Source organism: Panicum hallii, chromosome 9, assembly GCF_002211085.1.
Source record: "Panicum hallii strain FIL2 chromosome 9, PHallii_v3.1, whole genome shotgun sequence".
NCBI lineage: Eukaryota > Viridiplantae > Streptophyta > Magnoliopsida > Poales > Poaceae > Panicum > Panicum hallii.
Window position 1 is genome coordinate 54,793,380 of NC_038050.1, and position 12,575 is coordinate 54,805,954.

Genomic DNA, 12,575 nt, shown 5'->3' on the forward strand with positions numbered 1-12,575 from the left:
TCTAACTGTCTAAGAGTCCATGTCAAATACTGTTAATAAAATAGCTAATTTCGGAATTTAAAAATTAGAAAAAGTTAGGACATGACCAAAAAGTCCATGCCGAATATAATTAGTAAATAGCTAAATTAGAAATTAGAAAAATAGAAAAATAGTAGTTGACAAAAAGTCCATATCAAACATGACTAATTTGGAAGAAAAATAAAAGAAAGTCCATGTATGGTGTATGAGAAAGTTTTAACATCATTGGGTTGAGTATCCAATATTTAGCTTTCAGGCTACAGAAGTTTGTAGTTGCATCGCATGCAAAGGGATTAAGAGAGGATAGTGGTAGCTAGCAGCTGGGCAAGCGAGGCATACAAGATTCCAATCTCAGAGAAGAAAACCGAAAAAAAAAATTGAAGAAGAGAAGAGCAAGATCCGGATCGAAGTCATCCTGCGAGGAAGTTAAAAAGAAGTGTTTATAATTGCCGAGGTTAAAGAAAACATCCACCACGCTTGCCCGCCAATTCTCTCCCTACGTGGCTGCATCTGCAGGTACATGTGGAGAGCTGGGCCTCGCCCGTCAAAGGTCGGCCGAACAGAAGGTGAGGTCGTCGACCGGCTGTCCACCGTCGCGGTCCACCGCATGCACAATCATCCATCACAACTGAAAGCTGCAAGGAATCCTCGGCAGGATGGGCAATTTTTCTTGACCACGGAGATAATATTCTTCAGAAAAAAAATTTCAGCAGAGGAGTACTCATGGGCAGCTGTGCTGGTACCTCAGCTTATAGCTACAACAGGTGTCGATGGGGATCGAGCTTTGAGGATATGTGGCCCGCCGGCTGTCGTTGGATTCTGTATTTGTCATCCTCTACATTTGGTTATTATAGGGGACTTGGTATTTGAGGTGTTCACTACTACAGATATTTCCATTGCAAACGGATTGTGACCTTCGGTTTAGTTCAAACTGACGGTGATAGACTTTTACTGCCGGTTTTGCACCATATGACCAAAACTGACGGTGAAAATTAAAAGAGGTAAGCACAAAGGAGAAGGTTATACCTTACTGGCTGCAACCAACAGTGAATATGTACACGATATGTATTTCAAAAAAGGTGCATGAATAAAATATTATGGGAGTATGTATACATGGAGCTTTAAGTATTGGTGATCAGAGAACAAAGAAAAGAAAGGAGATTCTTTAATTCTACTTTATATATTGAATTACTCATCTAGATCTTCTCTAAAAACGTGAGGATAATTTTGCATGCCCCTGATGAAAACTCTCAAACAAAATTGTATCGCCAATCAAAAATTTAGAAAACTATATTCTTGCTAAAAAATATTTCATGTAATATAAACATGAGGCACTAGAAAAATATAAAAGATATGTTTTTATATCCTGAATTCATGTTCCAAAAATACTATATTGGGCTTGTTTGGCATGGCTCCAACTCCAGAAATTCTTGGAGCAAGAGTTGTAAATAAATCAAGAGTCTTTTACTAAGTCTTTATACTTTTGTTTTAAACTTAAGATAAAAATATAAAATATTTTAATCTATTTTACGAACTTGAGCAACAGCATGGATCTCAGAACTGGAGCCATGCCAAATAGGCGTATAGTGTTTCAAAAAAACTCAAGAAAATATGATAGGTGAGAAAATGTATAGATGACACCTCAGTGTAGACCATATGAAAATCAATTATAATGCATTATTCCTAAAAGTTATTTACATCTATTTTTAAGTAAAAATAATAAATAAAATAAAAAACTAGCTATCTGCGCGGGCCAACTCGCTAGTTGAAGAGGATTGTATTGTATCTACTGGTACGGCTCACACTTACTCGAGATCGGAGATCGTATCAAGCACTTCGTCTCAGACAAAAAGATCATGTCGTTTTCAGAAAGAGAAACTTAGCAAATACTAGGATGTAAGCATTCTTTTTTACGAGCTAAACACAAGCAATGATTGAGCACACGCACACAGGACGGCGATGGAAGAGGGAAAAAGAGAAGGCTATACTGGGCCGGACATCTATTAAAAGGCCTCATCGTGGCCCAGTTTTGCTTTACTGCCATGCCGATTGATGATGATGGAATCAAAAGCTGTGTGTTTCCTTTAGGCCCAATTTGGCCTACTAGTCAGCTGTGGGTGGCCCACCGTCCACTAACAAAAGGTTTGAAACCCGGGGGAGGAGTTTTGAAAGACACTGGAACCGACCGTTCTGTCTCTGTCCATCCACTGTGCAAGGCCCACCGCCCTTATCCGCCCGCCGTCTCAACTTTCAATTCCGAAACTATCCTTGCGACTTCTCGCGTTGCTGAAGCGTGAAAAAGAAAACAACTTGCTTAAACGCAGGGGACAATCCGTATGCGGGCTCATTTATACGAGACTAACTACCCCCATCTCTTGAGCACCACGGTAAAATATTACTAGTGCCAAAAATCACCTTGTGTAAGAATCGAATAATAGGGGCGCGACAAAAGTACAAAATAAATTTAGAAACTAGAATCATCTTATGTTAGTTAAAAGATGGTATAACGATACAACTTTTTATTGATTAATCCGTACTACATTAAGCCAGTTTGAAGATGCAAAAAGCGAAAAAACAGTGTTGAAATTTCAGCATACCTATATAATAAATTGTGCAATCCCACGTTTGCAGCTTTCTTTTAAGGTCATACGTGCAGGTGAACTTGGAAATCCTTCTTCATTATTATAAAGTATCGACAAAAGAGAAATTCTTATAACTTTTTTAGAGCAGAAACATTCTTTAAATTGTACCACTACTACGACTTCCTTTTTTTTTAACAAACTGCTACTACTACTTTCGATGAACCAAGCGAGTTCCCGCCCGACGACTTGAAAAAAGAGGGGGCAAAATGGGAAGAGAAATCGAGAAAAAGGTGGCAGTTACCGCCAGTCCACCATAGCAGTGTCGCCTCTATCCGCTCGCACACCTCAGATACAGAGGAGAGTTCTTCCCCCTCGATCCTTCCGCTTCCTTCTAGAACCTTCCGCGCCCCTCCGTCGCAGCACAGCGCCTCCTCCTCCTCCCACTCCGAGATGGCGACCATGGAGAACGTGATCGTGCTCGTCAACCGCATCCAGCGCGCCTGCACCGTCCTCGGCGACCACGGCGGCGGGGACGGCGCCGCCTCCCTCCCCACCCTGTGGGAAGCGCTCCCGTCCGTCGCCGTCGTCGGTGGCCAGGTCTGCCTCTTCCTATCACCTCTAGGCTCTAGGTTCTAGGCGATTGCGCACCAGGTTTTGTTCCGCCGCTTAATTACGAGGACGCTTAATTTCGCGGTGACGTACAGAGTTCGGGGAAATCATCGGTGCTGGAGAGCATCGTGGGGCGAGACTTCCTGCCCCGAGGATCTGGTAGGTACTGAATTCTGGGTTCGTCACTGAATCTTAGTTTCTGTTGCTGGATTGTTTTATGGTTTTGTGTTTTGGGCGAAAGGGATCGTGACGCGGAGGCCACTGGTGCTGCAGCTTCACAAGACGCAGGACGGGGCCCAAGAGTACGCCGAGTTCCTGCACCTGCCCAAACGCCGGTTCACTGATTTCTGTGAGCACCCTTTGTCGTCTTCAGTGATATGCAGTTATTGGGGGCTTATTCTGGGCCACTAGATTGCTATAATAGAATGCATGTTTGCCCATTTTTACTGGCACTAGCTGTGCAGTTTCCAGGAACAGTGAAATGGTTGTCCAATAGTTCTGCATGCAGAAGTTGTGCATACTACCTTCCGTTTCACTTAAGTTCTGTTAGTGATATGCGCAGTTTAATTGCTTTTGATCGGACTTCACAACATGTATCCAAGAGTAGCATAGAAGAAGAAGTTAACAATTACTACAAAAACTTTTAATCCGAATCACCTTCACCTTGGTCAAACCCAACAAGAGTCAAGAACGAGGAGGGTAAAATAACAGCATACACAACATTATTGGATTTGTCGTTAGTGAGCTCAAAATAGATCTTGGAAAAAAAATTCAGTACATGGAAATGATTGAAGGTGAACATATATACTTATAACAAATGCCAACAATGATTATTTCCTGCAGCTCTTGTGCGGAAGGAAATTGAAGATGAGACTGACAGGTTGACAGGAAAGACAAAGCAGATATCTCCTGTTCCAATTCACCTCAGCATATATTCTCCACATGGTATTTAGGCCCTGGGCACAACCTACCATTGTCTCCCTTCGTTTAAATTTATTGTTCAAGGGGAACACTGCTATTACTTTTAATTGATATTATTCTAGATGTCAGTTCACTATACCATTTCTGTTTGACAAAAGTAGCGTTGCATTTTTATATTTCCTTTTATTTTCAAAGCCATGTTTTGATAATTGATATCGATATTGATGCTAGCAGACGCTTCTTGTTGACCACTAGTTTATAGGGCAGTTGATCTTTGTACAAAAAAAAACATCTTTGTAGCTCCTGAATCTTTGTAACAAATATTTACTCAGTTCAGTTGATTATTGCAGTGGTCAACTTGACATTGATTGATCTGCCGGGTCTAACAAAAGTTGCTATAGGTATGTAAATGCCTATATTGGTTTTGCTCATGTTCTTAAGTTCAGGTAATTTTTGTCCAGAATGTTTCACTGACCATGTTGTCTTTTCAGAGGGGCAGCCTGAAAGCATTGTCCAGGATATAGAAAATATGGTGCGCTCATATGTTGACAAGGTATGGTTGATGCAGACATCTATAGAAGTAACTATGACTTTGACATATTGTGCATGATGTAAATGAGGCAATATTAACAGCATCGGTAACAGTACCTAGGTCCTAGGGTCGTCTTTACAATAATGTTCAAATGCTTCTGCTTTAACACCTAAGTTCTATGGTTTTCAATTAATTAGATATATAGTCTCTATATCTTAGTAGCACTTAGTGCTGATAGGGCTACAAAGAACAGATTTAAAAGCACGTCTGTTTACCTTGTATTTAGTTGATAATAGTCAGCAATTGCTTCTGTCTATTCAAGAACATCTAGTTACAGCACTTGAGCTCACGGGCAAATCTACTCATACTTAGTGTAACACTGGGGTCTTGCTAGTTCTTTAATCCCATGTCATTGCATATTTAGGGAATACTTTATGTTTTTCATCTCCTTCAATTTTTCCCTTCAAATCCTCTTATTTTAAACAAAATTCCTCTAGCATTACATACTCTAGGCTACAGAAACAAGGTGTCAAAATTGACTTTTACTTCATGTGGTTTTATTTATGTAAATTTTACTGTAGCCCAATTGTATTATACTGGCCATATCTCCTGCCAACCAAGATATAGCAACATCGGATGCCATCAAGCTTGCTCGGGATGTTGATCCAACTGGTATGAATCAAGATTTTACGCTTATTTTTCCCTGATATATTATTGCTGTTAGCTGTTCATACCTGCTTCAATTGTGAGGCTGAATACTTCCTTTTAGCATATGCCTAGTAAAAGTAAAAAGTGTATTTTTCATCCTCAAATATTGCAAAAGTGTGACATTCATCCCTCATGTTTCATTTGGTGCAAATCAACCCCTTAACTAACTAAACTGGTGCATTTATCGTCCCCACCTTAGTTTAACAAAGGTTTAGTTTCATATAATATTGGTTTAGATCATGTAATTATCTTACTAATCACTGCGTAGCCAGGTCTAATGTTGAGTCAATCGCTATAATAATGTGGTGTGAATCGGTTCCGTTAATTTTTGCAATAAAATTTTTATGGGATACCTAATTTAGAGGATTTACTGAATTTTTTTGTGGGCTTTATATCTTCAACTCAGCATATTACATTGCTAAGTAGGGATTAGTCAGATGATTGCGTGGCATAAACTGCCATTAGATGGCACTAAACATTGTTAAACTAAGGTGGGATGATAAATGCACCGGTTTAGTTAGTTAAGGGGTTGATTTGCACCAAATGAAACATGAGGGATGAATGTCACACTTTTGTAATACTTGAGGGATGAAAAATACACCTTTTCCTTTTAAGTTGGGACTTTGGTAGATGGTAGGACATCAGAGTAGAGAAGAATAATTAAGGAGCCCCTTTGGAATGTCAGTGACCTTGTGGTTGATCTCACTACGACAGCCATCAGCCTTGTTGATTGGTATTTTCGATTAAGTCTTTTTTTTAATTTGACATGTTCCCCGTACTGACACAATTCCATTTCTATTCACCTATTCCTTATCTGAGGGATCATCTTAAATTTATTCAGGTGAAAGGACATTTGGTGTGTTGACTAAGCTTGATTTGATGGACAAGGGAACAAATGCACTTGATGTACGTGTCTGTTGGTCTCTTGTTATCTGTGGATTTTGGAGGAAATTGGAAACTTTATTGCCATTGGACTCTGTAACCATCAGTGTTTCTTTCTTCTCATTTAGGTTCTTGAAGGAAGAGCTTACAGACTGCAGCATCCCTGGGTTGGCATTGTTAACCGCTCGCAAGCAGATATTAACAGGAATGTTGACATGATTATTGCTAGGAGAAAAGAGCAAGAGTTCTTTGCTTCTAGCCCTGACTATTCACATCTAGCCAGCAGGATGGGTTCAGAATATCTTGCTAAACTTCTTTCACAGGTTCAATACATTCTCTGTTGTTTTTATTCCTATTGTTTGTGAGCTAAAAATGATGGAGTGATGCAGTGCTGTATCCAACTTTCAGCAATTAGAGGCTGTGATCAGAGCACGCATTCCAAGCATAACATCTTTGATAAACAAAACAATTGACGAGCTTGAATCTGAGATGGATCACCTTGGTAGACCTATTGCCTCTGATGCTGGGGTAATCTTACTGAACATTTGAGCAGATTGCATCAAATTCGATTGAACAAAATGAACACCATGTCTTTGTTTTTGCAGGCTCAATTGTACCTCATCTTGGAGCTTTGCCGTGCTTTTGACAAAATATTTAAGGAACATCTTGACGGAGGGTAATTGCGTATAAGTCATTTGTACACCATACTTTTTTGATTGTTTAAGACTTTCTGGACATCTGAGATGTGAATGTAAAAATTGCAGACGACCTGGTGGTGATCGAATTTATGGGGTTTTTGATAATCAACTCCCTTCTGCTCTGCGGAAGCTTCCATTTGATCGTCACCTCTCTGTGCAAAATGTTAAGCGGGTTGTATCACAAGCAGATGGTTATCAGCCTCATTTAATTGCTCCTGAGCAAGGGTACCGTCGGCTGATTGAATCTGCTCTCAATTATTTTAGAGGACCAGCTGAAGCTTCTGTAGATGCTGTAAGAAATCTTCTTCCTGTGCTGATTGCATTAGTACTTTCTTTCACCAACTGAAGAGTCGCTTACCATCGCTGCAGGTGCATTTTGTTTTGAAAGAGTTGGTGAGGATATCCATTGGGGAGACTCAGGTTGGTCCTTTGTTTCTTAGATACCAATTTATCAGTTGCACCCTTTCCCCCCTGTACACTGTACTTTAGCTACAAAAGTTACTGCATCTTTAGGAATTGAAAAGATTTCCAACTCTTCAAGCGGAGCTTGCTGCTGCATGCTATGAGGCCCTTGAGAGATTCCGTGAAGACAGCCGGAAAACTACTCTACGGTTGGTTGATATGGAGTCAGCATATTTGACGGTGGAGTTCTTCCGCAAGCTCCCACAGGAAATTGAAAAGACTGGACCTGGAAATCCTAGAGCTGCAAACCCTCCCCCTTCTTCAGATGATCGTTACACGGATGCACACTTCAGGAGGATTGCTTCTAATGTGTCCTCATACATTGGCATGGTATCTGAAACACTGAAGAATACTATCCCCAAGTCTGTTGTTCACTGTCAAGTCCGTGAAGCTAAGCGTTCCCTGCTTAACCATTTCTATACTCAAGTGGGCAGGAAAGATGTGAGTAACCCTCTTTGTTTTCTTTGTTCATTGCTCACCTTATCAAACCTTCCGATGATATATTTTTTTTCAGGCTAAGCAACTTGCAGTACTCCTTGACGAGGATCCCGCCCTCATGGAGCGCAGGCTGCAATGCTTCAAAAGGCTTGAGCTGTACAAGTCTGCACGTGATGAGATTGATGCCGTGGCATGGACACGATGAAAGGTAACATTTGACATGCTCGTTAGTCACCTTCTTAATTAGATGTGTCGTGATACGACAAATGCAGAATTAACTGCCAGCTATTCTGCAATTTTGTTGTGAAATCTTAGTAGACTGATCAGTCTTGTATATTAGCCTGTTAATATCAGTTGTGTGCTTGTGTCATATCTACGTCTCAGCTCTCAACCATGCTTAGGAAGTTAGAATACAAATCTAATAGTCTTTGGTAACCCATGTGCAGACTTGTATGCACGAATGGGAATGAAGTTTGTTGTCTGTGTTACCTTGTTTCTGTAGGATGCACATGTTGATTCTTAACCCCCTAGTCTTTCCTCCAGTGGTAGGTGTAGACTGCAGAATTTGGACTTCCAGATAACTGCACTTTGGTGCGGATTCAATATTGTTTTGTGCAGCTTGTCGCCAGTCAAACATAAACAACAAATCCGCTCATTGTTGGCTGCGAGCACTACCATGCAACTGAATCAGGGAAGTTATCCGGGTCAGTCCACCGGAACCGGAACATAGACTAGTATAAGAGCCGTCCGATAAACAATACTGCACTTGCGTCTGAACATCCTTGGTCTGCTCCTTGGTCTGCTCGACCTGCAAGACCCGTCTGCCGTCTACTACCTCATTTGTCAGTATTGCTGACATCTTCCACTTCCGGGATGCATGACGCGTGCAGGAGCAGAACCATCCGAAACAGGGATCAGGTCAGTCAGCTCCGGCGCAAGCCTTTGTAGATTTCTCGATGGTTCCCCGCCTCGTCCCTTTCTGCAAATTCGACTATTTCACCTGCATTCTTTCAGTTTCAGCAGCATACAAATCAGTCGCGTGTTCTTTTCTGGTCAGTTTGCGCAGCTCCGTTGACCTGACCTCAATTCCCCGCCTGTTGGCGATGGATCCACGCTTTCTAGACGGCGTTTTTTCGTGCCGTGTGGTCGGCCTCCCATAAGTTCCCCGCATATGCAGATCAACTGGACAGGTCATCAGGAACAGAAATGCAGAGTGCGTGACGTGTCGTCCGGATTTCGACAAGTTCACGCGCCTCCGGCTGACCGGAAATAGTCATGCACGCTAAGCGTAGCAAACTGTGAGCCATACACGTCATACGCTAGAATTCCCAGTCGAGTTTTCGCCTCGCTAGTCAAAAGAAATGTGCTCCTCTTGATGAACCTTTGAGCGTTACCGATCAACTCCTCCACGTAGCTAGCCCACCATCATCAAGAGCAGGTCGCAATAGCAGCACAAGTTTTTTTTCCTACCAGTATTGATTGATGGCGGTAACTAGAACTAATTGCTTATTATGCTATCTGCCTGTCACGGTCGTGATGCTAATGCCTGAAAAAAATCCAAGGCCGCACCTTGGACTTTATCAGAACCGTAAATAAGAACAGCAGGTGCAGGCCGGTAGGTTTCTTTTCCTTTTTTCCTTCTCTTCCTTTTGTTTAAGGTGAATCACAGGCCGGTAGTTGCTGGCCATTACTCAGCAGTAGCATAGATGCTCATGCCGCCGTGGTCGCTCGAGTAGGATACACAGTGCATGGCAGCAGCGCCTGTTATTATTCTCGTGCAGGCCTTCCTCTTCCGGCTGCGTCTGCCGTCTTGTGCCGCCGCCCCGGACGTGGGCGAGAGCCCCCCTCTCGCGACCGCGCCTTAAACTAGAGTTGATTGCACATGTAATCCCGTGGCGCTCCTGCTCGCCACATGCCGGGCACGGGCGGCGCCCACGCACGCGCCGCGCTCCTCCTCCCCACCCCGCCCGGCGGGACGATCGCGGCATGATTGCGACGATGCCCCCGATGGGCAACAATGGTATGATCTGATGATCCTCCTGCCTCCGCCGCGGGCGTCGTTGCTCGCAGGGTGATGCGTCGGCGACCCCGGCCATCTGCCGCTGCTCCTCGGAATACCATTGAAATGCTCCTCCCCGTCGTCAGATCCTGTTGTTGTCTACCGTCAAGCCTCGACATGTCTTGTTCCTGTACATGGAGACCTTGTGCGCCACGTCCGTCGGCCCATCTCCACTTTGGCACTATTCACGGAGCCCCTGATACTGTATACGTAGTGTCTGGTATGTTGTACTAGTGTTCTTCTACATCCATCCCAAGAGATTGGAAAATGCACATCAGGAATTCAAAGAAGTGAATTTTGCTCTCCACTTCCCCAGCTGCCCGGCAAACCTTCTGCCCCGCAGTTTGTGCTAATGGCGTGTGCTGGCGTTTTGCGTACCATATTTTTGACGTTTGACTTGAGCCCGATCGACCTAGGACTCTAGACGCAGAAGCATAGCAGAGGTGACGGCCGGGAATGCCACCACTCTATCTGCCCAGGGCATGAATTCGACCCCGAAACAAACCAGCCAAAAGGGCCGTCCTGCCGTTGCCACGGGACAGCCAAAAACCGCTGCTCCGTTGCCCTCGATTCCTCCTCCTCACCAACGCCAACCATGTGCGCGCGCATTGAATCCGTCCTTGGGCGACAACGGGGGCAGTAAATCCCGTCCATATGGACGTCCTGGAGGAAGCAGTAAACTCCGTTTCAAGGCTTTCCCGTTTGGCCAATATTCGAATTGGCATGCAGTTCATTAGCGCATCCAGACTTTGTTTTGGACGTAGCTGTAGTTTCATGCAAACACGGCGTGATTTCACGTTGGGGCTTCCTGCAAGCTTTACCATGTGGCATGACACGGGTAGGCCCACCGTATCAAGCATGGTGAAGGTGTTCCTTTTTTTTTTGGAGCTGAAATTGATGTGGATAGCTTTTAACATGTGCTACTTTCTTTCTAAAATTTACTCTGTCTCAATTGATTTGACTATTTTTCTTGCGTGCAACTCATGAGAAATAAGCCCATGGACCCGAGTACCTGACATTTGAAAAATCCGTGGCTCAAGTGTCGCTGCACCTGGCGAGAGTTCCTCTCCTCTCGCAAAAAATGTGCCTGCACAAGACCAGGTTGGTATACTTGAGCCGAGACTTTTTCCGAGAGGAAGACTTGATTTTTATTTTCTTCTAAAAAAAGGAGAAATTAAAATGGAACCGGACTGGCCTGCGCCGGGCCCCCACCCACCGTTTCCGAGTGTCATCCGCACCCCGCGTCCTCCCCCTCCCTCCTCCGAATAAATCCCAGCCATTACGGCGCCATTGCCCAGCCCAACCACTCTCCTCGCCCCAGCGGAGCGTCGAGGGGAGAACGGGAAAGCCAAGAAAATCCAAGCTGCACCGCGCGGTACAACGCTGGTATACAAAGCGGAGCACGCCAAAATCCAAACCCAACCAACCAACCAACCGCGCCGCTCCTGTCTTCCGGTGTGCAGTGGCCGGCCCGGGCGCCTCGCGATCTGCCTGCCTGCCCCTCCTCCTCGGCGGCGCGGCGGCGGTCGGCCGGCGTGATGAGCGCGGGGAGATGAGGTGCAAGCTCCACCCCTACGCCAACGCCGTGGGCGTCTGCGCGCCCTGCCTCCGCGACCGCCTCCTCGCGCTCGCCGCCGAGCGCGCGCAGGCCGCCGAGGCCAGCAGCGACGGCGGGAGCAGCAGCTACGGCAGCTCGCCCCCGCCGCTGCCCGCGCGGCGGCGCCACCACGCCGCGGAAGGGGGGTTCCCGCGCTCCGTCTCGCCGTACGCCGCGCACCGGCGCTCCGACGCCTGCGCGTACGCGACCTCCTCGTCGCAGCAGCAGCCCAACCTGCTCTTCTTCCGCACGCCGCAGGTCGGCCCCGCCGCGGCCGCCTTCCGCCCCGACGAGCCCGTGGAGGAGGGCCGCGGCAGGAAGAGGGCCGCGCAGAGGCGGTCCTTCCTGTCAGCGATCTTCGGCGGCGGCAGACGGCACCACGGCGGGGAAGAGCCGGCCAAGAAGGAGCCTCCCCGGCGGTCCACCTCGTGGCTCTCCGCGATCATCCGCCGCAAGCGGAGGCCGGTGGACCTGTCCGCGGCGGCATCCTTCCCCGCGCCGCCGGCGCAGCCGGACGAGGAGCCCGAGTCCCCCGGCGGCGGCGGCAGCAGCAGCAGCTGGTGGTTCCCCTCGCCGTCGCCGGCCAGGCAGCCGCACCGTCGCCGGCACGGCGGCGGCGCGGGCGCCAGCGGGGACGGGATCTCGGGGTTCGCGGTGTGCCTGAGCCCGCTGGTCCGGCCCAGCTCCGCCGGCGGCCGGCGCCGGTGCCAGCCGCCGGACCCATCCGCCATGGGGGACAGCCACCGGCGCCACGCGTCCGCCGGGGGCGCCGCGTCGTTCGGGCGCAACACCTCCCGGAAGCTCGCCGACATGGGCAGGTTCCGATGACGCGCGCGGCCTCTCCTCGCCGGCCGGTCAAATCCCTTTTCTTTTTTCTTTCTTTGTGCTTTCTTTGATCTTCTCTTCTCCTCGGCTACAAATTTAAACCTCGACATTTTGTTAATCTCGAAGATGATATGATGATGTATGCTAGCGCTAGCCGCTAGGCGGCATGAGAGTGAAAGCAAATTGGAAAAAAAAAAGAAAATTTCAAATGGTTTGTAGCTAAGCTTGTCAGTACTAGGACACA

General features: G+C 46.4%; 2 protein-coding genes across 4 annotated transcripts; both read left to right on the forward strand.

Annotated features, from left to right (window-relative positions):
* The first annotated feature begins 2,916 nt into the window (after window positions 1–2,916).
* On the forward strand, window positions 2,917–8,900 carry LOC112874324 (dynamin-related protein 1E-like). 3 transcript variants are annotated; one of them, XM_025937591.1, is made up of 16 exons: window positions 2,917–3,197; window positions 3,305–3,368; window positions 3,451–3,558; window positions 4,053–4,154; window positions 4,481–4,531; window positions 4,622–4,683; window positions 5,244–5,334; window positions 6,212–6,276; window positions 6,381–6,575; window positions 6,661–6,780; window positions 6,858–6,928; window positions 7,017–7,242; window positions 7,320–7,370; window positions 7,464–7,853; window positions 7,927–8,058; window positions 8,469–8,900. In XM_025937591.1, the coding sequence occupies exons 1-15, from the start codon at window positions 3,051–3,053 to the stop codon at window positions 8,053–8,055; spliced, it is 1,872 nt and encodes a 623-aa protein (XP_025793376.1). In that variant the 5' UTR covers window positions 2,917–3,050; the 3' UTR covers window positions 8,056–8,058; window positions 8,469–8,900. The 3 variants fall into 3 exon arrangements, with proteins under 3 accessions (XP_025793376.1, XP_025793375.1, XP_025793377.1); XM_025937590.1 differs by lacking the exon at window positions 8,469–8,900 and having other exon boundaries at window positions 2,918–3,197; window positions 7,927–8,373; XM_025937592.1 differs by lacking the exon at window positions 8,469–8,900 and having other exon boundaries at window positions 3,143–3,197; window positions 3,483–3,558; window positions 7,927–8,373.
* Window positions 8,901–9,949: 1,049 nt separating this feature from the next.
* Window positions 9,950–12,549, forward strand: LOC112874325. Its single transcript, XM_025937593.1, has one exon. The coding sequence runs from the start codon at window positions 11,462–11,464 to the stop codon at window positions 12,332–12,334; it is 873 nt and encodes a 290-aa protein (XP_025793378.1). The 5' UTR covers window positions 9,950–11,461; the 3' UTR covers window positions 12,335–12,549.
* The last annotated feature ends 26 nt before the right edge of the window (window positions 12,550–12,575 follow it).

Coding starts and splice junctions, on each gene's coding strand:
- LOC112874325 (XM_025937593.1), top strand. CDS start 11,462: ATGAGGTGCAAGCTCCACCCCTACGCCAACGCCGTGGGCGTCTGCGCG.
- LOC112874324 (XM_025937591.1), top strand. CDS start 3,051: ATGGCGACCATGGAGAACGTGATCGTGCTCGTCAACCGCATCCAGCGC. Junction 6,781..6,857: donor CTATTGCCTCTGATGCTGGG/GTAATCTTACTG, acceptor TTGTTTTTGCAG/GCTCAATTGTACCTCATCTT. Junction 7,854..7,926: donor CTCAAGTGGGCAGGAAAGAT/GTGAGTAACCCT, acceptor ATTTTTTTTCAG/GCTAAGCAACTTGCAGTACT.